Below are 24,551 nucleotides of genomic sequence, written 5' to 3' on the forward strand. Positions count from 1 at the left end.
AGGTGTTTATCACTGTTCTCATCCTTTCCAGTGACATTGACACCCTTTCCCACTGTGAAAATACCACCTGCTACTTTTCAGGTGTAACCGAACATCGAGCGCCACCACCATACCTCTGTGAAATCCTCCATTGTGCACGACATCCATTTCTTCGGTGCCATCTTCGGATGCACACACCTCAAGGCACAATTTCTTTCCTTGTGCTTGAGCCCCATATGTTGTTGCCAAACTTCGGATCCTCCGAGTTCTAGATCAGGCCACCGCATATCGATGACTCTTTTTCCACATATGATTATTAATGGTGCGTTCTCTACTCATTGATTATCATCTTGATGGTGACTTTTGTTTTGTTGTAAAAAATTAAGAATCTTTAGATATTCCTTTAATTGTATAACTTCATAGATTGATTGTTATTATTCCTAGAATATACAACATCCTAGGTTAGTGCTTACTAATTAAGCTTACAACTCGTGTGTGATATTGTATGATATAATCAGGATCGTCTCAACCATTATGCCAATAGAGTCCTTGTTTTAGGCTCCGATTTTTTTGTCTTTTATAAATAGTATATATATATATATATATATATATATATATATATATATATATATATATATATATATATATATATATATATATATATATATATATATATGTTTGTATTACTAGTATTGAGATAGTATTAACTTTTTTAGGTTTATATTGAGAAAGTCGCATTGAAATTAGATGAAGTTAGGGACGAAATTAAATTAAAAATTGAAGTTGAATCAACTTGTGAGTGTTGAAAATTTTGAGATTTTGCAATGACTATTTGGTATGAGATATTGTTTGCAATAAATTCAATTAGTAAAAAATTTCAATCTAAGAGAATACGCGTATCAATGTTCTTATAGAACGATTAAATGATCTAGTTAATTTTTTTTTGAAAAATATAGGGAAAAGGATTTTGAAACTGTTATAATTTTTTTTTAAAGAAATTGATTTTGAAATAGATATAGAATTCCAATTCTTCACAAAAAATAAAAATAAAGAACTATTTGTAGAAACAATTTGACGATATCGTTGATAATGAAGTTGGAAAATCTTAAAAAGAATCACTTAAACTTGGATTATATCTTATACGTAGTAGATAAAGCAAATTTTCCATTTCAAATAAGTGAAAAGAATATTTACTGAATTAAACATTTTAAAAATATTATACAAGTACAGAATGATACATCAATTTACATACTTAGTTATGTAAAAGGAATTTATTCTTTTCAAAATTAATATTTATGAAATCTTATCTAAAATTGGCAATGTCTCAACAAATATCTAAAATATGCAAGGTTCGGGGTTCAAACCCCGGACACCATAAAAAAAAATTATCAAATTGATTAACTTTATTATTAATTGAAAATGAAATTGTAAATTAAATCCATCATGATAATTTAATAAACGGTTGTACATCGTAAAAAGTCCAAAAAATAAAATTTACATTGAGAAAAAAATTAATTTTAAAAAGGCTCAATTCTTAAATTAAAAAAAAAATCTGAATTATTTTATAATTTTTTAAAATCCGAAAAAAAATAGGAAGGTTTTTTCTGATTTTTATTTTATTTTTAAAATTTTTGAAAAGAAAAATTGATTTTTTTTTCAATTTTTATGGATTTTTAAAAATTAATTTTCAGATTTTTTAAATTGTTTTTTATCTTTTTTAAAATAAAATATGATGTGTTAAATGAATTTCACGCATGGCAGACCAAAAAAAATGTCTTGACAATGCCACCTCATGGTATCTGCTGAGCCATAAGGCATATGGTGCAATTGTGAAGAATTTTTATTTTTCAAGAACCGAATCCAAATATTTTTGTAAAGCACTCTTAACCCTTAAATATTCTATTAAATGTCCCCTAAACATAGTTGAGTTGATCGAGACAATACATTGTTATATGCAGGGTTAGAGTTCGAACTATTTACACCACACTTATTTACATTAAAATGTGAATTTTAACCATTAGAGTACTTGATAAAAAAAAAATCGATTAAATGTTATAGAATAATTAAATAAATTAATCAATTAGTTGGTTAAAATAATTTACTAAATGGTAAGAATAATCAATTAAATGAGTAACCTAACCTACAACTGGCCAAGTGATGATACGTTATTTGGCCAAGTGATGATACGTTATTCCTTCAAAAAAAAAAGTGATGATACGTTATGATTTTAATAGAGACAATCGATTGTATTTGTTAAGTAATCTATTAGGCCTTGTAATAATTGATTAGATCTAATAGTTAATCGATTAAGTGATGGTAGAACCTGTAATAATTGATTAGATCTAATAGTTAATCGATTAAGTGATGATCAGAACCATATAATATAATACCTAAGTTATGATTCCAATAGACTTGTAAGTGTTTTCTTTCAACAAAAAAAAAATAGACTTGTAAGTGTTTAATAAATTATGATATTAATTCAATCGATTAAGAGTCTTAGCTAATCAATTAAATATTGATTTAAATGACTAAGGGTCTTAGTTAATTGATTAGGTGATTGTTTAACTGATTAAGGGACTTAGTTAATCGATTAAAGGCGAGTTAGAATCTGGGTAATGTTTATGTATTGATAATATTTATATATATAAGGATTAATATGTTTGTAATAAAGGCTATCATGTTTTCTTAAATGATAAAGTCTATTATGTATGGATTATTATGCCTTAATATAAGCTATCATGTTATCCCTCAAAAAAAAAAAAAAAAAAAAAAAAAGCTATCATGTTAAGAGATTAATGAATTATGCCATCATGATTAGTATTCGTTACTAGGTGATGATTGATAGAATAGACGAATAAACCTTATTGTGGTAGAAATATGTAAGAATTGAAATAAGATGTGTTGATGATATACTCCCTCCGTCCCTAATTATAAGACTCTTTTGAGAATTTTTTTTGTCCCTTTTTATAAGACCCTTTTGTTATTTCCAACTACATTAATTATTTCTTTACATACATGCCCTTATTTATTATACATCTTTCTCTTCAATCAACAATAAATAACATGTTGAAAACATAAACTAACCTTCTTTCTTAAAGGATAAAATTGTAAAAACAATAGTAATTACAAACAACTTTAATACAAATATTCACTATCTTAATTCCCGTGATTTTAGCAAAAGGGTCTTATATATAGGGACAGAGGGAGTATTAAGTTAGTAATTAATGTGTAGCTAGTTGTATGATGATAAATGTGTATGATCTTCTTGCTTGGTATTCATATGATGATGATTATATTTTCTTAACATAGGAGATTTGTATATGATAATCAGTTGTCATTAGATCCAATGTTGTAGGTCAATATTCTTGAGTACCTCTGTTAATGATAGATGATCCAGTTTAACGAAAAATGAGTATGAGGCATGAACCCATTGGCCATTGTACACAATAAATATTACACCAAAACCAAAATAAGGAATAGGAAACAAAACAAAAAATGATGGAAGCATACTGACTTTTTTAATCATCTATTTTTATTTTTTTTTATAGAAGAACCACCTATTTTTTTTGTGGTGATAGAAGAACCGCCTATATTATCATTAACAATATACAAATTCAAATATGTATAAATTTATTACATTATGAAAAAGTTAGATAATAAATGCATCATGTGCTCCTTTAAGTTTGTTGCTCTTACCAAATTAGTTCTTTATGTTTTTTAAAGATCATAAAAATGAATGTTCAAATAACAAAACTCTTTTTTAAATACCAAACTAACCTTTAAGTTATACAACTCTGTCAAAGAGTGCTAACGTGGTCGTTAAACGCCAGTGTGGCACATCCAAATTAGCAAAAAATGATATTTTTCAACTATTTTTATTTATTTTTTTAAAAACCCAAAAAAGAAAAAGTTAAGAAGTTTAAGACATTTATGGGTCTTTTTTCAATCAAACCTAATATTAAATTTAAGGAAACAAATAGTAAATAATTGTAAAAAATTAATAAAAAAATTATTACCACAATAAAGTTTGTTTTTTTTTAAAAAAAAACTCAAATTTTCTTTTTTATGAAAAAGAATAATTCAAATAAAATATGATATCTTGATTACCTCGCTTCTTGTACACAAGAAAGAATCTTCCCCTTTCTCAAATCAGCAGCGGCCAGCAGAAGCCATGTTTCTCCAATTGCAAGCAGAAGCCTGAAAGAAACAAAATCATCAGGGAGACACTAATATAACATTTTGAATATGCTTTAGAGAAAACTAACCCGTTAAATTCAATTTGTGTACACTCTGCTGAAACCTTTTCTTGAATAATACACTCCCGTAAATTTGTGTAAATAAGGTTCTTTCTCTTTCTCTATTATCGTTCAAAAAAAAAATATATCTTTCTCTTGAGAACTTTTTTCCTAACAAGATTCATTTTGGTTGTTGAAGTGACATTGAATATTAGTGATAAGGTAATGTTGTGAGGACATTTGAGGATGGTATATGGTAGAACTTATAAGATTTTAATAAAGTTGACAGAGAGAAAGGATATGGAGACGTAGAGGCTTTATTTGGTTATAAAGTTGGACTGGAAAATTACAGTAGTAGATATAAATATGGCCGGTTGTGGTAGTTGTCTTGTTTAAAGGATTACATAGCATTATGAGTAGTACTTTGCAAGGTGGTTGTGAGCATTTGTTTAGTACTTTGCGAGGTGGTTGTGAGCATTTGTTATCGTGACTTTCTTACCAATTAATCTCTCACACGCGCGCGCACATATATAAAATAAATGCTAGTAATACAGTTTCTAATACTCATATTTTTATTTGGATGAAATTCATGTGGATCTCATCACTTTATGTGGGATCCATTTTCAATATATGTTACCCACATGTGGATCTCACTCACTCCTTATAGATATAGACAGGATTCGTTGACACCAAGTGCCAACGGATTTGACCATTCCATCCAAAGATCCAAAAAAATTTTGCTAACATAAGCAAACATAAACACAGAATATAAGCGTGAAAAGTCAATTCAAACATATCAAAAGTACAAAGTTTAATCATCGATCCTCAGATAATATAGGCCTAAATTAACTTTCAAATGGTTCATAAATCTAATATACATATTTAGTATTACATGGAAACTACACCCTTTTTTTTTTTCCATTTGAGAAACTACCTACCTATATACCTACCTAGCACCACATAATTAATTTGTCACTCAACAGCTCACAACTCTATTGAGTGGAAAAGTCTTCACAACTAGAATCCAGACCCACACCTTCACATTCACACCCGCGCCAAGAGTGGAATTTCCAAAGCCTATAAAAAATGAAATTGTTGTTATCTCGCTGTAATTGCCTAGAATAATATTTTGAAATGCTTATGTTTGCTATTTTCCTTTTATTTGCTTTATCCTTCTTTTTGTAGGCTTTATTGTGTCATGTAGCTATCTCTCAGCTTAGAGTGTTTTGCCTTAGATCGGCTTTGGTGTATTGATCATGTGTATATGGGTTCAGGCCCCTACTCCTGACATTTAGTGTTTTTTGTGCCTTATCAAAAAAAAAAAATCGCAGCTATCTTATTCGTTATAATATGGGGTACGTTCTTTCTATTGCGTTAAAATTTGAAATTATGAACTATGTTTTTTTAATGAAATTTTGATTTTGATTAAAACTAAAAATATAAATGTTGTTGCTTTCTAGTTATAACAAACCAAATTACATGATTATCTATTTTAATAACACCAACAATATAACAAAAAATTATAATCTAATTTTTTTTATGACACCAACAAAAATCTTTATTATAGTAAAAGATATTTAAGAGTATAATTGGGATAATAAAAAATAAGTATAAATATACTCATCTAGTTCTTTTTAAATGATAAAGGAATAAAAATCAAACATATATATATATATTCATATCGTGTTTGTTATATTTTTTTAATATTTGAATTTATTCTTATTTATTTATTACATATGTGTTATTTGTATTGAAAATTGCAGATTTTTTTTTAAAAGAGAAAAATTCAGCCAAAAATACTGAAAAGAGTTATTTTGTTTATATATAGTATAGATTAAAATAATCTTTTCTTCAAATTTCTGTTAGTCTAATTGGATTTTAGTTTTTGGTAATATATTAAGATAAACATTGTAATCAAAGTTTACAAAAGTAATAAATAGATTTATATTTGTATCAATTGAATAGTATTTTTCTATTGTAAGATCTAACAATTTTTAAATAATGTCTATATATTAAATATTTTCAACATATATCAGTGATCCCTAAAAAAAACATATATTACTGATCAAAGATTTTTTTTTATTTTTTTTTTCAGAAAAAGGTCTTACACTGATGGAGTTGGCTCTAGATAAACATGATAAATTAAATTGTCACAATTTGATAACCGAAGTTTGATTTCCAACAAACAAAATACTAATACTAAATGTCTAACATGAATAAATAGAATCTATTACCAGGAAGAAGCAATTTCAGCTGCAATTCCTTTGGGAGGTAACTCCATTGTGGTGACAAATTCAGACTTGTCAAACTTTAGTGCATCTGTTATTCATGACATGCAAGTTTTAGAGATTGTACCTGTATACAGAGGTCCAACAATCGATGAACTTTCTAAGTGAATCATGGGCTAACATGGCTCAGAACGTTGAAATTGTTGATTTGAACGAAAATGCAAGTCAGCCATTTCAATTGGTGGTCCCTAGAAATAAGAAACTCAAGAAGAAGCAACCTGAGACGGGAAAAGGATTCAAGGTGGGTGCCTCAAGTCGTTCACCTCATTAGTTTGCTTTTTTGCTTTCTATTTTGTGTTGGTTTTCTTTTGCTTTATGGAGGGTTTTGGTTTTCGTCCCCCCTCTTCTTTGTACTTTTTTTTTTCTTTCGCTTAATATATGATTTGGGTTCTGCAGCATGAGACCCCTCTGCATCCCATCTTTTGTTTAAAAAAAAAAAAAAGAATATATTATCATTTCTTATTTGTTTGCTAGAAGACGAAATGCATTCCTTTATTTCGGTGTTACTTTACCTTATTCTTCCATTATAATTTATAACTCTATTGATTGTTTGTGCATACGTGATAATTGCACCATTATAATTTAAAATCGCTTAAAAAGCTAGGGATCGAAATTGCTTATACAAAATTAAGAGGCCAAAAGTACATTTTGTCAAAAAAAATGAAACAAACATGTCAATCATTAGAACACTAAAAAATACTAACAATAAACATAACTCAGGATATATAATCAAAAGCAATTGTTACCTTAACATGAACTGACGTCATTCCTGCTACTATTATCACTTTCATATAAAATCATAGATACATCCTTCATAATCATCATAATCAAAACCATAATCGTATTCGCTGTTGCAATAATCATACTCATAACCATAATCATAATCATAATTATCATAATAATCAGCATCATCATAATCATCACCATAATCATTACCGTCATTGTTGTTATACTCATACACATAACCAACACCTCCATTACCACTGTTGTCAACATCATAATCACTCACATAATCATCATTTTCCTCATCATCATCTTCCTCGACATCATAATCATCATCCTCGGTGTCATACTCATACACGTAACCAACAACTTCACCACCATCGTCGACATTATAATCATACTCATAATCTTCACTGTCATTGTCATTATCAGAATCATTATCATACACAAAATCAAAACCACTATCACTGTTGCAGTAGTCACCAACCTCAGGATCATCAGAAGCATCGCTGCATACACTCTTCCAGCTTCTGTACCCTTGTTCATAGTCATCCCACCAAGAGCATGCCATTGTTGCAATTGACCTAGTGTTATGCAATAGTAATGCAAAGGAGTGAGTGATACTTATAATGAGAGAAGTGATACAAAAATGTTTTAGACATTCAATAATTTAAAGATTATTCCTAAGAAAGCATAAGATATAGTATTTGTCAGCCTTAAAATGAAAATCACAATTTTCTTCAAAACAATTATTAATCAAAAGGATTTTTATGAGAAGCTATAGTAAAAACAGCTTTCCATTTGAAGCAATATCAACGAATACAACAAGTAGCATACAATGACTATGTCAAGTACGTGATTACCCACAAAAATGTAGCAATAGAACTGATCAAGTGGATTATTAGACTAAGTACAAGTCCTTAAAATTAAAGCTAATTCCTAAACTTTATTTAGTAAAGTAACTGTACAATACATACTACATACATTTCCACATCAAAGAAGTAAAATTTTATAAATCAAAGTATTCCGTAGAGTTTATTGAAATCCAGGAAGAAAAAAAAAAAGAGTATACCTGCCAAATAACAAATAAAGCACAACACTAGAATTGAAACAAGATACAGTAGCTTTTAGGTTTTTCCCTCGTGACAGTTAAACAGGCAAGGGAAGCCTCGATACTTTCTCAACTTATTATTTCTTCAATATATAGGCTTTAGTTTGACCAAGTTTTTTAAAAGAAAAAACAATCGGAAAATTTATTTTAAAACTTAATTTTATTTTTATATTTGAAAACGTTAATAATTTACTGAAGAAGATTAAAAGATAACATATTGGTAAAGTTTTTTTTTTCATTTGTTTGTTTTTTTAATTGATGGAATTTGTATCGATAATGAGCACCATTAGTGACCCACTTCCTTCCAGCATAGGAATGAATAATGTGATGCATTAATCGATGGAAAATTGTATCGGTAATGAACACGATAAATGGTATTTAATTGTTGAAAAAAAACTTCCCTTTTGTTTTTTGAAGGAAACTCTTCCCTTTCTTATTCACCAAAAAAAAAAAAAAAAACTTTCTCCTTTCCTCATAGATGAATAAACGTTGTAAATAAATACATATGGCCTTGGATGACCGGGTATGCAATATTTTAAGGTTAAATTAAACATAGATGGGTTTGTCTATCATATGCAATATTGCAAGGGTTAAGACTACTAAAAATAATATTTTGTTGAAAGAAGTGTGAAAATTTGAAGTTGAAAGACTAAACATCAAATCTTATATTAAGCAAAAACTAATGTTACGTGAATTAAAAAGTGGAAGTAGAGCTAACAAATTACCTCCCAAAAATTATAGGCCAACAAATTGCTCCTAAAAATGTCATTTTCGACTAGAAAAAATATGAAGACAAAAATTGGCATTTTTGAAAATACTTCATGTATTCTTAGGAGAATGACGTCATGCTAATCATTATTTTCAAAAATGGTCTTTTCAATTTCCCCTTTACTATACAACTTTCAAGATATAGTGGGCCACCACTTTTCAGTTACAAATTTAGTGGAGTCTTTTCATTTGTTAACCCTTCATCTTCCTCTCCTTCGTGCATCCCCATTCCTCATCATTATAGTGCATCCATTCTGAAGATTTTGTGGATTTATTTCCCTCAGAATTTTCAACTTCCCACTAACTCAAGAAACTATCATCTCTTTTAAAACACGTGGCGGTTACTGAATATGGAAAATGAAGGGTTTGTCTCATCAGTCACCTTCATCATTTATAAAAACCCATTTCTCTGTACCTTTCGTGAACCAGTTTTCCATTTCTGTCTTCCATCTTACAAAACTCTCGCTCTTCTTCCTCCTACAAAAGAGAGAAATAATATCTGAAAAATGGACGGACTTCCAGACGAACTCCTCACCACCATTGTTGAAAAAGTTGCTGCCTCTGGAGTCCAAGACCTCTTTAGGTTTAAAGCAACATAAGTTCGTCACCAAAAGCTCCCATAATTATTAGGCAATTTGGAATCCTCCAATATTTAATTGGGTTAAGTGCAACACAAAATGGTTCTCCAAATACCAATACTTCCGCTTGTGGAGGTATATTCAGGAACAACCAAGCCAATTTTCTTCTATGTTTTTCTGAAAACACAAGCTTGGGGAGTGCCTATCATGCTGAGCTAGTTGGAGCAATGAGAGCAATTTAATTAGCTTCGCAACATCAATGGAACATTCTTTGGTTGGAATGTGATTCAGCTCTAATGGTGAAAGCTTTCGGAAATCATTATCTCATTCCTTGGAAGCTAATGAATAGGTGGGAGAACTGTCTACACATCATCTAAAGTATGAACTTCTTGGTTACTCATATCTATAGAGATTGCAATTGTTGTGCTAATTCTCTTGCTAATATAGGTCTTAGTCTGAATCATCTCACTTGGTGGTCTGAGATTCCCAATTGTTTTAGAGCCAACTTTGTTAGAGATAAGTTAGGAATACCTAATTATAGATTTATTAATCCCTGAGGAGGTTTTGGTTTGGTCCCCTCCTCTTTTGTGTTCCACCTTTTTTTTTTTTAAGGTAATGAAAATTAAACACCAGGAATGGCCTGGATCCAATAACAAATTACAGTGACGTACTGTTCTAAGGAAAGGTAAACGTGTAGAATCTCTATGTAACAAAGGTAAAATAAAATGTGGAAACACTATCTCCAAACATATCACAGAGGAGCTAAACTTAACTGCTACAATAATGATGTTTGTGACCATGATAGGGATATTGGGTTCCTTGTCTTGAAAATGCCGATTGTTATGTTCGATCCAGATTTGCCATATATACCAATTGAGTTCCATCTTTTTCTTTTGTTAATATATTTTGGGGAGTCTTAGCATCTTGCTTCAAAAAAAAATATGCTCTTTTTTTTCTTGGGTTAAATATGTTTTTATTCCTTATAAATATATCAATTTTTCGTTTTAGTCCCTCTAAAATTTTCCTTCAACTTTTAGTCTTTATAAATTAACAATCACTACTTTTGGTCCCTATTTTTAAGTTAATTTTTGCATAATTTAATAAAATTGTGCAAAAATGTGAAGAATATTGTAAAAAAAATTATAATTTTTTAACAAAACACAAATTAAATATGAATTTTTAACCGTAAAAAATATAAAAATTCACATTAAATTCATGTTTTGATAAAAAATTTTAATTTTTTTTTGGGAGAGATTTTTAGACTGGTGCTAGTCACATCCCAAAAAAAACAAGTTACACCCAAATTTATTTAAAATTTTACAATAATACCAAAATTGTCCTCTTCATGTAAATGTTTAAAAACCCATCTTTTATGAAACCCTTACCCCCTTTCATCCACAAATCACCATAGATGTGCAACCAATATCTGAATCAACATCTTAGTTATTGATCTGTACTATATTCATAAAGGTTAGTGAATTTCATGAATTTCATGAATTTCATTTTCGATGAGTTTCTATTTGTTTATTGTTTGTTTTGGTATGAGATATGTTCAATTTGGGTTAGTGTAAATTAAGTTTACTTATGTTCAATTTAGGTTAATGTAAATTTGGTTTACTTATATCAATGTAAATTAAGTTTACTTATGTTCAATCTAGGTTAATGTAAATTCAGTTTACTTACGTTCAATCTAGGTTAATGTAAATTAAGTTTACTTATGTTCAATATAGGTTAATGTAAATTTAGTTTACTTATGTTCAATGTAAATTAAGTTTACTTATGTTCAATTTAGGTTAATGTAAATTCAGTTTACTTATGTTCAATCTAGTTAATGTAAATTCAGTTTACTTACTTTCAATCTAGGTTAATGTAAATTAAGTTTACTTATGTTCAATCTAGATTAATGTAAATTCAGTTTACTTACTTTCAATCTAGGTTAATGTAAATTAAGTTTAATTATGTTCAATTTAGGTTAATGTAAATTAAGTTTACTTATGTTCAATTTAGGGGTATATTAGTCATTCTGGGGTGTAACTTGTTTTTTTTTTGGTGTGACTAGCACCAGTCAGATTTTTATAATCGTATGGTTTTTTCTAAAAAAAATTATTCAATAATATGAATTCTACATATGAGTTTATTTGAAAGAAGGGACCAAAAGTGAAGATGGAAAATTGTTTATCGACTAAAAGTTGAAGAAATTTTGTACAGAGACTAAAACGAAAAACTGACATATTTATATGGACTAAAAATATATTTAACCCTTTTTTCTTTTATATCTTCTTTTTTCACTTTTCCATGGATGATCAACAAAACCATTTCATGGGGATTTCTATCATATGATTTTCTTTCTATAGTGGACTTCAATGTCCACGACCACTATATTAGAATTTTCGCCAAATTCTTAAGTTAAAATGAATTTATTGATATAGTCATATAGATATATGTTCTTTGAGAATATAGACGTTGGCATCGTTCTAGTTGTACTTGTACTTTTGTAGTTTTATTACAGGTTGTATTGTACTTTTACATGATTGAGAGATTTCATTTTGCTTGTCTTGTTGATTGTTTTGGATTTCACACTGATCTTCTGGTTCGCCATAGCCACAACACAAGGTGATACTTGCTGATTCTCAATATTGTGACCAGAGGTGCAATTCAATCATAGGTTCCAATGCTATTACATGATGTCATTCATTAATATAGTAAAGGATATGATAGAAGAAACAAACATTAGTGTTCCATTGATACCCTAAAACAACCTAAGACACTTTTTTTTCTTCTCCCTGTAGAACAACCTATCAATTTAAAAAACGAAAATAGCCTATTATGTTAATTTAATAAATAATTTTTTATTTAAAAGGTTTGAAAAAGGTTCAACAAACATTAAGTAATTTTACTAAAATACAATGATAGACTTTAAATATCCTTCAACTTACACTTTGTTTTTAAACTAATACACTAGAAACTAAAAGTGACAAATTTTTAGAACAAATATTATTTTGTTAATGTGACAATTACTACCTCAGAGAGTAACTACTAAGATGACTTTGTTTGGTAGTTTGGAGGGGAGTGAAGAACGTCTAGAGGTGGGAAAATATATGAAAAGTATATAGCATGTATGTGCAAGTCACGGTTGGACTACTAAAATCAAGAAGAATGAAGTAAGTGTTTCTAACTAAGATTTTCTTTTCCCAACCTAATAGCTTTTTTCGTGTCATCCAAATTTCTCATTTTCTCCATGTTTGAATTATATAATCCGAACTATTTATTCAATATTTTAAATTATATAATCCAAACAGCCTAAATTATTTCATTACACCTAAAAATCACCTTGGTGCATGTAACTCTTTTATCAAACAGTTCAGACAATATAATCCAAAAAAGAAATGAAAGATACATAAACACCTGGGAGGACTATACCAAAGCCCAAGTCACAATACTAAGGTTATTCAACATCTGCCTCATTAAAAACCTTATCTTAGGAAAATTCAGTGGGATAAAACCTAAGCAAGGGAAAAAGAGTGCAAAGAAATCCACCAAATCACAAGGAAAAGAGAACCCTGGAGTAATCAACATCAACAAAATCTAAATTCAAAATATATCCTAATTTCTTCCTATTTAAAGAATCAAGAATACAAGGTCGATAAAAGCTCCCAAAGTGAAAAGCTTTAAAGTGCTAACAAAATATAGTCTAATAGCCAACAGGGGCACTTAAAGCCACCTCTTGTTGATTGATACTCTCCAAAATAGCTTGAGAGGATGTCAATTGATGCTTAAGAACTTCCACATGTTCACTAAGAACTTCCATTTGTTCACTCAAAATGCGTATCTTCAAGCGTAAAACTTCAACTTCTTTGGTAACATGTTCCTTGGAATCCAATAGTTTCTTTAATACATCTTGAGAGTCTTGCATATCAGGACACAAAGTGCGCCTTTCGACACCATCCAACCAATCCTTATCAAAACCAAACCTTCGTGCATCTTGTAATAACTCCTCAAATTCAGAGTGGAATGAGCCCAATACTTCCAACACACTATGAGTTTTGAGGAATTTCAGTAGTTCAGCTAATAAATTGTAGGCACAACCCTTGTATCTATTACTAAGTGAAGTGTCTTTTAAACGGACAGAAGGATTCTTAACAAAGAAATCATTCAACAAATAAAAATTCCCCCAATCCAAATGATTCTTGGAGACCAGTTGCTCAAGCTCACTTTTGACAAGCAAGGAACTTAAATCTTCTACTTTTTGACAAGGGTCCTCTGAAATGATAGGAAATAATAACTAAGCCGACTTAAATACAACAAAGTTAATTAAATATAAGATCCAAATAATTAAATACCTTTACAAGGCACCAAAGGAAGTTGATATGCAGCAAGAGATGTGATGCTAGGAGAGGGTTTAGATTTAGAAACTATTATATCATCATCATTAGGAAATTGTTCCTCAATATTTGAGCCTACTCTTTTGAAAGAATCATGATTTAGAGAACCTGAACAACATGTAAAAAAGAATAGAGTTAAAAACTAAAAGGGTGATGAATTTTGAAGTAACATAAGAATAGAAAAAAATATATAATCAAAGTATTTTCACCTTGGTCATTGGTCTCTGTAGTGGAAATGGAAAAGGAAGTCATTTCTATTTGGCTATCACCATCTTCCTACGTAGATTCAAATCAACAAATGATATTATTATCATATTTTAAGTCTTAATATGTACTTAAGTAAGGAAGAGTCGTGTTTTTTAAAATTAAAATTGGGAAAGGAGGATCAACACTTATGACACATTTTCAAACGCCCATGAGGGGATTTGAACCTTGTCCCTTAAAGTTACAAGGTCAAACTCTTGCCTCTGAGCTCACAACTCACAAATAAAAGAGCTTAATTCGACTACAAAATAATCTCTGAGCTACAGTTTGCCTTAACTTTAGATACAAGACTGAAAAGCAGTAGACTAAACACAAAAATTGCACAAAAACTAGTTTAAAACTTGAATAAAATGAATCCAATCGCGTGGAAAATAATGAATAAAAAACATGAAAACACTACTTGTTTGAAAAGTTGGTTACATAAGATAAACTCACCTGTGAAGATGTTTTACAGTCAGAAGTAACTAACTGGCCCGATGATGAACCTGCTACATCTAACTGAGTTGACGATGTTATTTTCTTGGCATTAGCTGATGTATTTCCTTCTTCAACGTTTATCTCGATACCCTGCTTAAATGTAAAATGATGCTTTAGATTGTAGTATAATTCTATTAAAGTGTCAAATAGAATACAATAAGAATAGGTGGAAATGGAAATACCTTTTGTTCAGGAACAACTTCATGTGTAATGGTGGACACAGTTGCTGCTGCTGTTATTTCTGATGTAGGGCCTTCCAGCTAAATGCATTGCATGAAAATGTAAATTAGTTGCAACATGTTTTTAAGCAAACCTTATTTTCTTTGATATTTAATTTTAGCTTTATGTTGTGTTCCTGCCTTAAAATCTCATCTATGAATGATGGAAAAGTGTTTTCTTATTGTCTAAGGTAACAAGCATTTTGTTACTGGGTGTTTCTTCACACATTTCAGGGCTGTGGCTTGCGCTAGGCACATGATATGGCGCACAGGTCCTTGCATGAGGTATATGGGTCAGCTCGCAGGAATGCCATAGGTGATTGGAAGCAGTTTTTCATCATATTTCGAAATCACAGCATGTTATAATTGAATTCACAAAAGTTGATATGCATAATGAGATGGTACTATATTACATTTTCTTCCTGAGAAGGTTTGATGGTAATATTAGTTTCCGCAAGTGTCTGTTGTTGGTTGATCAAGCACTGTCGATCCATTAATTGTTCATTGAATAACTCCTGTAATAAGAACAGATGCATTAATGATCTTATAAGTAAGTATTTGGAGAGGAATATCTCTACATTAGTAACATTTTCAACAAATCCATGCTCTACTTTTGGTGTTTCTTTCATTTTTATTTCCATAAAAAGTATCATAATAGATTGGTATTGACCTGTGGAGAAGTCAACTGGTGTTCTAATGCTTTTTGAACTTCACTCCCAGCAGCAAAATCTTTACTGTTTTCTGCACCTGGATTTTCATCACAAGCATTTTGGCCTTTGAATATTTCTTCTGGTAATTGTCGATATAGAAATTTCTTATCTCCAAACAGTTTACCATCTATAGAAAAATATTATAGATTCACGTCATTAGAAATAATTTTTTAAGAACCATTCTAGTTTATATGCTTCAATTGTTTTATATTCATTAACCAATTACTTAATTTTTAAATATTAAAGACATAAAAATGGGTACACTAGAGATAAAATAAATAATTTTACAACATCATTGACGGCATTATTTTTTTTTATAAGGCCAAGAGAAAGGTTAGGCATTCCAACTAGGTTGGCACCCCAAAGAAACCCTCATCCTCTACTGCCTTTCTAATACATATTATTAAAAAAAAGGGGGAAAATATTTACAAAAGAGGAGGGACTAGGCCAACACCCTCAAAATGAAGAAAAAAGACAGAAATTAAAAGGAACAGAAAAAGCTACGGATATATATTATTCCAACAGTAATATGTGTATATTTCAAAAGCAATTAAAACCACATACATTTTTAGAAATCATTGAGAAGGGATATATATTCATATAGAAAGTGACAGTGACGTGCATGTTAGTGTATTTCTAGTCAAAATTTAAGATTTTGTGACTTAACTTTACCATCAACAATTTAAATCCATAGCAGAATCTAAAAATAGACAAAATCTTAATAAAATTGTATCAAAATCGCACAAAATTGTAAAATTCATGCAAAATCGCAGGATTTTGAAGGATTCTATCCATTTTTATGATAGATGTCAATTTTAACCTGGTTCGTCACTTGACCCGGATTATACACCTATGACCCGGTTCTATGAAAACATAAAAAATCAAGTTTTTTTATCCTTTCAAACCACACGGTCTCTTCAGTAAACATAAAAAATCAATATCATCATCCTTATGAAATTGTTCCTCAATATTTGAGCTTACTTTCTTCAAAGAATCATCATTTGAAAAATAACAGAGTTAAAAATCAAAAGGATGATGAATTTTGAAGTAACATAAGAATAGAAAAAATATATTCAAAGCATTTTCACCTTGGTCATTGGTCTCTTTAGTGGAAATGGAAAAAGAATTCATGGCTGTTTGGCTATCATCATCTTCCTACACAGATTCAAATCAACAAATGATATTATCATATCTTAAGTCTTAATATGTATGTTTAAGTCAGGAAGAGTCTTGTTTTGTAAAAATAAAATTGGGAAAGTTACACTAGAAATGACACATTTTCAGATGCCCCAGAGAGCTTAATTTGACAACAGATTTAATAAAAAGTAGAAAACAAAATAATTTCAAAACAACAGTTTGCCTTAACTTTAGATCCAAGATTGAAAAGCAGTAGATTAAACACAAAAATTACACAAAAACTAGTTTAAAACTTGATTCTTAGGAATGCAACTGTGTGGAAAATAATGAATAAAAAACATGACAACTCTAAACTCACATGTGAAGATGTTTTACACTCAGAAGTAACTAACTGGCCTGATGATGAACCTGCTACATCTAAATGAGTTGATGTATTTCCTTCTTCAACATATATCTGGATACCCTGCTTAAATGTAAAATGATGTTTAAAGATTGTAGTATAATTCAATTTAAGTGTCAAAAAGAATACAATCAGAAATGGAAATGCCTTTTGTTTAGGACCAACTTCTTGTGCAAGTTGCTTATTCTTTGTGTCTGTAATGGTGGACACAGTTGCTGCTTCTGCTGTTATTTCTGATGTAGAACCCTCCAACTAATTGCATTGCATGAAAATGTAAATTAGTTGCAGCATATTTATAAGTAATATAGGTTAAGTAAAGTTTATTTTCTTTAATATTTCTTTTTAGCTTTATGTTGTGTTTATGCCTTAAAATTTCATGTATGAAATCTAAATGATGGAAAACAGACATGTGAAAAGGAATCAAAAAGGTTGTTTCTGGGCGCCCCCTGTACTGATGTGGCCTTGCACTAGGCACATGATATGGGTCCAGGGTGGCACGAGGCCTTGCGTGAGGCGCATGGCCTAGCTAGCATCTTTTGAAAGCAGTTTTTCGGCATCTTTTGAAATCACAACACTTAATTCATATGCACAATGAGATGGAACTATATTACATTATATTCCTGTGAAGAACAGATGCATTAGTGATCTTGAGCGATTAATTGCATCCATTACTAACTATGGAGAGGAATAAGTAATTATTTGGAGAGGAATTTCCATGGGAATTTTACATGGTCTACAAATTACTTCTTAATTTGTTGGTAATAATGTTTATATGGTTATTGTATTCACCTGTGGAGAAGTCAGCTTGTGTTCTGATGCTGCTTTGACGCACTCTATTCGTATTACGTCAAATTGATAATGCAAAAAATAATCATCTATATAAAATATTATAGAATAACATCATTAGATTGTAACACATTGTTGACTAGATGTACAGTTGTTTATCTGTCTATCGTTAAGCTTCCATGGGTTCTTACATATTACAAATACTTATTCTTTAAATGCTTCAATTGTATATTCTTTAAACCAACTAGTTAATTTTTAAATATTAAAAAAGACATAGAAATGTGTATATTAAAGATAAAACAAATAACCTTACGACATCATTGACAGCATCATAATATATATGTTTTAGATTATAAGAGAAATGTGTATATTTCAGAAGCAATTAAAATCACATATAATTTTTGAAATCTTTGAGAAAGGATATATATTCATATAGAAAGTGACTATATATTCATGTCATTATATTCTAACGGACTTTGTAGCAGTCTGCATTTGTAAAACACACACGTTCAAGAAACAAGAAGAAATTTGTTATTGCTGCATGATATGTAATATTCACAACGAACATGTAATGGTTATGAACAATATTTGGTCAAGTGTGTACCTTTCATGAAATCCCAACTACGAACGTCACCTTCAATATTGCATGAAGTTAGAGAGAGTTTTTGACAACTATGTACCAAACGATGTTTCACTGCCTGAAAATGAACTTCCTGGGCATGGCAGAGGCTTGGTAGGTAGGCAAATCCTACAGCTTTTAGATTTGGAATCTGAACTTCACTTTTGGATATTTCTTCAACCTCGTCTTTTTTATCACTTTTGAATATTTCCTCTAACTCATTTGCTTCTCTTATGAACATAACCTTTAGCTCAGGAAACTCTTTACAAATGGAGACTGGAAACATATATTTCAACTTGTCACATTTTGTTACAATTAGTGTTTCTAGCTTTGGGAAGAATGTGTTTGAAGACTGAAAATTTTTATCCTCCAAATCATCTTCAATGATATGCTTCAACTCTTTGCATTCTTCTACTTCTAGTCTAACCAATTGTGGTAGCCATCTTAAAACAGATGTGGAGAAAACAATTTCCAATTTTTCACATCCATCGATTCTCATCGTTGTAAGGTTATTGAGGACAAATGAATATTTGAGACCCACAAAAAGACACCTCATCATAGGCAGATCAATCAACATAATGTCTTCCAAACTTAAGTTCATTTGTTGTCCATTTTCTTCATTGCCACTCAATTCCTATTTGTACGCGCACAAAATATATTAGCATATTATTTTAAAAATGGTAGTATCAAAAAAAAATATCATTTTATATTATATGGTAATAACATTTCTAAAATTAAATAAGATATCATTTTATATTATATTCTTAAATTACTGGAAATTAAGGCATATTATTTTATATTATATACAATAATTTTTTTTATAGGGAAAATGTATGTATACAGTAATTATTCCTGGGCCATCATCTTTACGTATACAACACTTCCGGTTGTAATTTATGACTACTTTGTTGGTTACATGATATTTTTTTTGAGTAATATTGGTTACATAATATGCAGTGGATGATATAAGATTGCATAATGTACCCAAAATATAATTATAAAATGCATAATGTCAAATTAAAATATTACCAAAATAGAAAACTGTGAAGAAAAAAATGTTTTTTTTGAAACATTTTTTTTAAGGAATATATTTTTTTTTTTAAGGAATACATGATTGGAGCACTGATTAACATTTCCCTTTTTAAAAAAAAAAATCGTTATTTCAAAAAATTGCCTTTTTTGAAAGAGGGATACCTTGATGATTGTACCGTCCATAGATCTTTTGTCGAAAGGTGGAAGATGATCATGATTGTAGTGTCCAAATATGTATTCCAATTGCACACAATTTACAACCCAAAGCGTTTTCAATTTTGGGAAGACATTGCCAAAATTATTGCCACTAGTACTATTATGATCTCCAGTGTCTATTATTATTTGCTTCAATTCATCACATTTCTCAATTGTGAAGGTTTCCAACATTCTTAAAGCACTGGATACGATAAATACAGATTTCATCTTCGGAACATTAGAGATTTGAATCTCTTTAACTTTAGGAGCATAGTTCCATATGTCAAGACAATATGAATTTGATTCCTGCAATGTAATTATATAATCCCAATGAAAATAATCTCAAAATTAATTGTAAGTAATCTTCAGGTTTATGTTCATGTTTTATACGCACAAAAGCTATAATAAATATACAAGTTATCTATTAAAAGAGAAAGTGAAAAAAAGAAGAGAGGGTTACCAATGAGATTGAGCAGTCTTGTGGTTGATCCTCAGAAACAGATGGGATTTTCGTACTCTTCAGTTTGTATCTATAACAACACATAGAGAATGTATTGCTTTTGATAGTGTCCAGTTGTGTTTGTGGCTTAGAACCATCTTTGGAAATGGATGAAGCTTTGGGTGGAAATATGTCGATGAAATTTGGCAAATCTTCAATCGCCACCTCTTTTAGTGATGTGAGTTTGACATCTTGGTGTTGGCCAAATATGTATTTCAGCTTGTCACAACATTTTATTTTGATAACTTCTAAGAACTCAATGTCTCGAGCAGAGAGAATTGGAAGTATAAATTGTAGTTGGGGACATTCACGAATATGAAGACCTTTCAGCTTTGGAAACAATGAGTAGCAACTATTTTCAATTGTGTCCTCCGTTACTGTTCTTTCAAATGCAATTATGTTTTCCAATTTCTTACAATTAACTATTTTCAATTCCTCCAACAGCGGCAAGCTTTGAGAAGTTGATAGTTCAAAAACAGAAACCAATTTTGAGCATTGTTCTAATTCCACAGTCTTTAGACTGCTGAGATTTAGGCTGCATTTAAACAAGCTTCGCAAATTTTCACACTCCTTGATAGATAGCTTCTCTAAATTGTTCGTTGAGTCAAAGGCGATGGGACCATTGCATAATTCTTCCAAAGCTTCCATTCTCTCAAGATTTAGTACAACCAACTTGGAGAAAACAATTGGTACTTGAGAATTAATATGTTTAGTGTCTACAAGGTACTGTAGTTGTGAAATTTCTTTCAGATGAAGCTTAATTAGATCATTCATACCTTCATCTATAGGAACAATCTCTGGCATGAGATTTATCCATCCCTGAATTCTTATCAGATCAAGATAATATGATGTTTTCATCACATACTTATATGTTGCTTCTGATAAATGATTTCTTTCTAAAGCCACACTTTTTGTTTCTGGCCATTTCCAATTACGAGAATTATCAGTGAGAAAATACCTTTCCAATGTAGGTAAGGTTATTTCCTTACAAAACTCATTGAAACTATAACTAAAGTACAATTCTTCAAGTGATGGGCATCTCTGGATAACTTCAAATGGATTATTGCTTCTAATTTTACAATCTCTCAATGACAACAGTCTAAGTTTCTTCAACATTGCAATTTCAGGGGAAAATTCATAAATTTCACAATAATCCAATTCAAGAGTTTCAAGACTTTGCAGGCTTCCAAAAATAGAGATGTCACCCAAAATGACACATTCAACTGATAGAGAACGAATGTTGATCAATAACTGAATTGATTTTGGTAATGATAGAGGGGTATTTGATAGTTTCAAAATTCGAAGCCCTGCCATATTTTCAAAAAGTGAAGTGGGGACATCCTTAGAATCATCCATGGACGTGTTTGCAATTAGAATCTCAAGCTTAGAGCCATCAAACCAAGAGGAACATAAATCCATTAGATTTCCTTGGAAGAACAAATATTTGATATTCTTACTCCTTTCAACCAATGACTTTTGATTTTTTTCAAATAAATTTACTACTAGAATCTTTTCCTTCGCTATCCAATGGGCTACTTCACGAACCAAGTCATGCATCTTCACATCTCCTTTCTTTGTTTCCAACAGTAAACATGAATGTAGGAGTTTATTTTTTGCTACAATTGCTTGACTTCGAGCATCATTGTATTTTTCATAACCTTCCCCAAAAAGGTTGACTCCTATACCAAGCCTAGTTAGAAGTTCAACAGAAATCTCTTTATCTTCAGGGAATGCAGAACATAAGAGGAACAGTCCCTTTGCTTTTTCATCATTCAGATAATCATAGCTAAATTTCAAACATTTAAAAACGTCAACCAAATCTTCTTCAACATTTCCCATGGACACAGGCTTTTTTAAGCAATTCAAGGCAACATCCCACTCTTCACCACTTTTTTTTCCCTTCAAACTTCTGGCGATAATAGCAATTGCAATTGGTAATCTTTTGCATAAAGTTGTGATTTCACGTACCTTACCGAGAATACTTTTGGAGGAAATATGGCTTAGATCGGCATACATTTCGAACATGATCAATGCTTCTTCTTCAGTTAAGAGCTCCAGTTGAATTGTCTTTCTACATTCCATTTGTTCGCATACCCTCAATTCACGTGTGGTTACAAGAACTTTGCATCCTTTATGATTATCACTACTTGGAAGTCCTATGTCATCAAAATTGAGATTTTTCCAGACATCATCCAAGATCACAAGAATTTTATCACCATCTGTTAATCTGCTCCACAACTTTTTAGGTCGATCTGATTCATTTATTTCTCCCCATTCCAATCCTAAGGATCCGGCAATATCATTTTGAATCTTTTTTATCTCAAGATTAAATGACACTGTCGTATCGATAACATATTTGAAATGCTCCAATGTCCTAAGTTGTTTACCTACTTCTTTTGCCAATGTTGTTTTTCCAGCACCCCCCATCCCATGCAATCCAACCATATAGTTGTTGTCGTCTTTTAGTGCATCCAAAAGCTCTTTGGACTTCAACTCTCTGCTTTTAAATGGAATGAAATACTGAGAAGAATGTCGCTCAACACCGGGAAGACAACGTGTGATTTCAATATTTTCAAATTTTTCTCCCTTTTCCATTAGACTTTTAATCACTTTTGTCTTGGTTGCCAACTCCTCTCCCCTTTCATATCTCCAAATACAATCAGGGCAAAATCCAAAATAATATCTCTGTTTTGTCTCAATGTTCTCTTGAATGAGCTTGTCAACCTGTTTTTCCCAAAATTCAGCATTAGATTGAATATCTTTACCTTTTTCGGTTGCCACTTTAAAATGCTGCCTCATAGTTGCTCTTTCTGCTTCCAACTTACCCTTTTCTTCATTGAATTCTTTAACAATGCATGTGAAACAAAATAAATAGCGTGATTTTTCTATTGCCTTGTTTAACAATTTCTCCACAAGAGTCTTCCTAACATCAGTTATGCAACCCTCCATCTAAATCAAGTTCAAGATAAAAAAGTTAGAAATACAAAAGTTATATTTAAATAGACAGTACTACTTCCATTCCAAAATATAAGACCTTTGTCTTTCAAAAAAAAAATTTAAAAATAATTTTCTTCCAAATAATTTTTTTATCAGTATACTCTTATTTATGTTACCGATTTTTCTACAATATGTAACAAATATTCTATGAAAACATTAATCAATTCTCTCTCCTATAAAATGTAAACTTATAAGACAATAACAATTTTCTAACATACAACAATATTTTTTTTTAATTCTTGTGTTTTTCTCAAAAGAGTAATATATTTAAAGGGAGGATTTAGTTCTCAAAAGAGTCCTTATAAAATGTAAATAAAGACTAAAAGTGAATAACTTTTTTGCAGGACTGAAATTAAAAAGTTGTGATTTTATAGAGATTAAAAACATATTTAATCTATGTTATCTTCCTTCACCCATACTATATATAACCTCATGTCTACACACCATATCTATTTTCTTATTTGGTTTCAAGTTTAGAGTGGGTCTAACATGAATCTTTCAAAATTTTAAAAATGGTTCAATATTGGACCTTTACTATCTTTTTGTAAATATAAATATTATAATAATTAAAATTATAAACAAAAACAACATTAATACTTTATTAAAATTTACTTAAAAAATAGAAATAATCGTTGAACCAGACATGACAATGTTTGTATTTTTATCTATCTATATATTAAATAAATTTTTATTTTATATTTAAAACACTGTTAAATATTTGCACCGCACTCTGATAATTCTATATGTTTATACATGCAGAAGAAAGTTTTTCTGTACTGATATGTGATAGCTGATAAGATAAAATTTTGAAATCTTGTGACTATTTTCAAAATATTATAATGCTTCTATTAAAAAAAAAAATTATATACAAAATATCTTTGAATGTTTGTACCGAACTCATTGCAGATTTTATGTGCTTATATATCAAAAATCAAATTATGAGTGTGTGTGTGTGTGTGTATATATATATATATATATATATATAAAGATATGAGAAAGTTGATATGCATAAATTTTAAAAACTAATGATGATTTTAAAAATATCAACATTAATTTGTCAAAAAAATATCAACATTAGTGTTTATATTGATTGTTTTATATGCAAATTAGTGAGATTAAGAGATTAAAAAAAAACGATGTGAATAAACTATTT

At 30.1% G+C, this 24,551-nt stretch overlaps 2 protein-coding genes across 3 annotated transcripts in view; both read right to left on the reverse strand.

Annotated features, from left to right (window-relative positions):
• LOC25490945 (probable disease resistance protein At4g27220) overlaps nucleotides 1-4,556 on the reverse strand; it is a 43,157-nt gene extending 38,601 nt beyond the window's left edge. Inside the window, exons 1-2 of the mRNA XM_039831306.1 lie at nucleotides 4,245-4,556; nucleotides 4,087-4,176 (exon numbers count right to left, since the gene is read on the reverse strand). The gene's annotated coding sequence lies outside the window, so the exon portion shown is untranslated. The remainder of the gene's footprint in view (nucleotides 1-4,086; nucleotides 4,177-4,244) is intronic.
• Nucleotides 1-24,551, reverse strand: part of LOC25490950 (uncharacterized) — a 70,331-nt gene that overhangs the window by 41,978 nt on the left and 3,802 nt on the right. The window contains exons 3-16 of one of the 2 annotated variants that reach the window (XM_024777884.2): nucleotides 20,363-23,350; nucleotides 19,870-20,208; nucleotides 18,661-19,309; nucleotides 18,060-18,145; nucleotides 17,418-17,522; nucleotides 17,229-17,333; nucleotides 16,822-16,888; nucleotides 15,694-15,860; nucleotides 15,437-15,538; nucleotides 14,988-15,065; nucleotides 14,764-14,895; nucleotides 14,274-14,340; nucleotides 14,023-14,172; nucleotides 13,024-13,942 (exon numbers count right to left, since the gene is read on the reverse strand). In XM_024777884.2, coding sequence (XP_024633652.2) covers nucleotides 13,374-13,942; nucleotides 14,023-14,172; nucleotides 14,274-14,340; nucleotides 14,764-14,895; nucleotides 14,988-15,065; nucleotides 15,437-15,538; nucleotides 15,694-15,860; nucleotides 16,822-16,888; nucleotides 17,229-17,333; nucleotides 17,418-17,522; nucleotides 18,060-18,145; nucleotides 18,661-19,309; nucleotides 19,870-20,208; nucleotides 20,363-23,350 — 5,604 coding nt within the window. In that variant the 3' untranslated portion in view covers nucleotides 13,024-13,373. Of the gene's footprint in view, nucleotides 1-13,023; nucleotides 13,943-14,022; nucleotides 14,173-14,273; nucleotides 14,341-14,763; nucleotides 14,896-14,987; nucleotides 15,066-15,436; nucleotides 15,539-15,693; nucleotides 15,861-16,821; nucleotides 16,889-17,228; nucleotides 17,334-17,417; nucleotides 17,523-18,059; nucleotides 18,146-18,660; nucleotides 19,310-19,869; nucleotides 20,209-20,362; nucleotides 23,351-24,551 lie in introns of those variants that run through there. The other variant, XM_039831303.1, reaches the window with a different exon arrangement.

The sequence above is a fragment of the Medicago truncatula genome, chromosome 3, assembly GCF_003473485.1.
Source record: "Medicago truncatula cultivar Jemalong A17 chromosome 3, MtrunA17r5.0-ANR, whole genome shotgun sequence".
Taxonomy (NCBI): Eukaryota; Viridiplantae; Streptophyta; class Magnoliopsida; order Fabales; family Fabaceae; genus Medicago; species Medicago truncatula.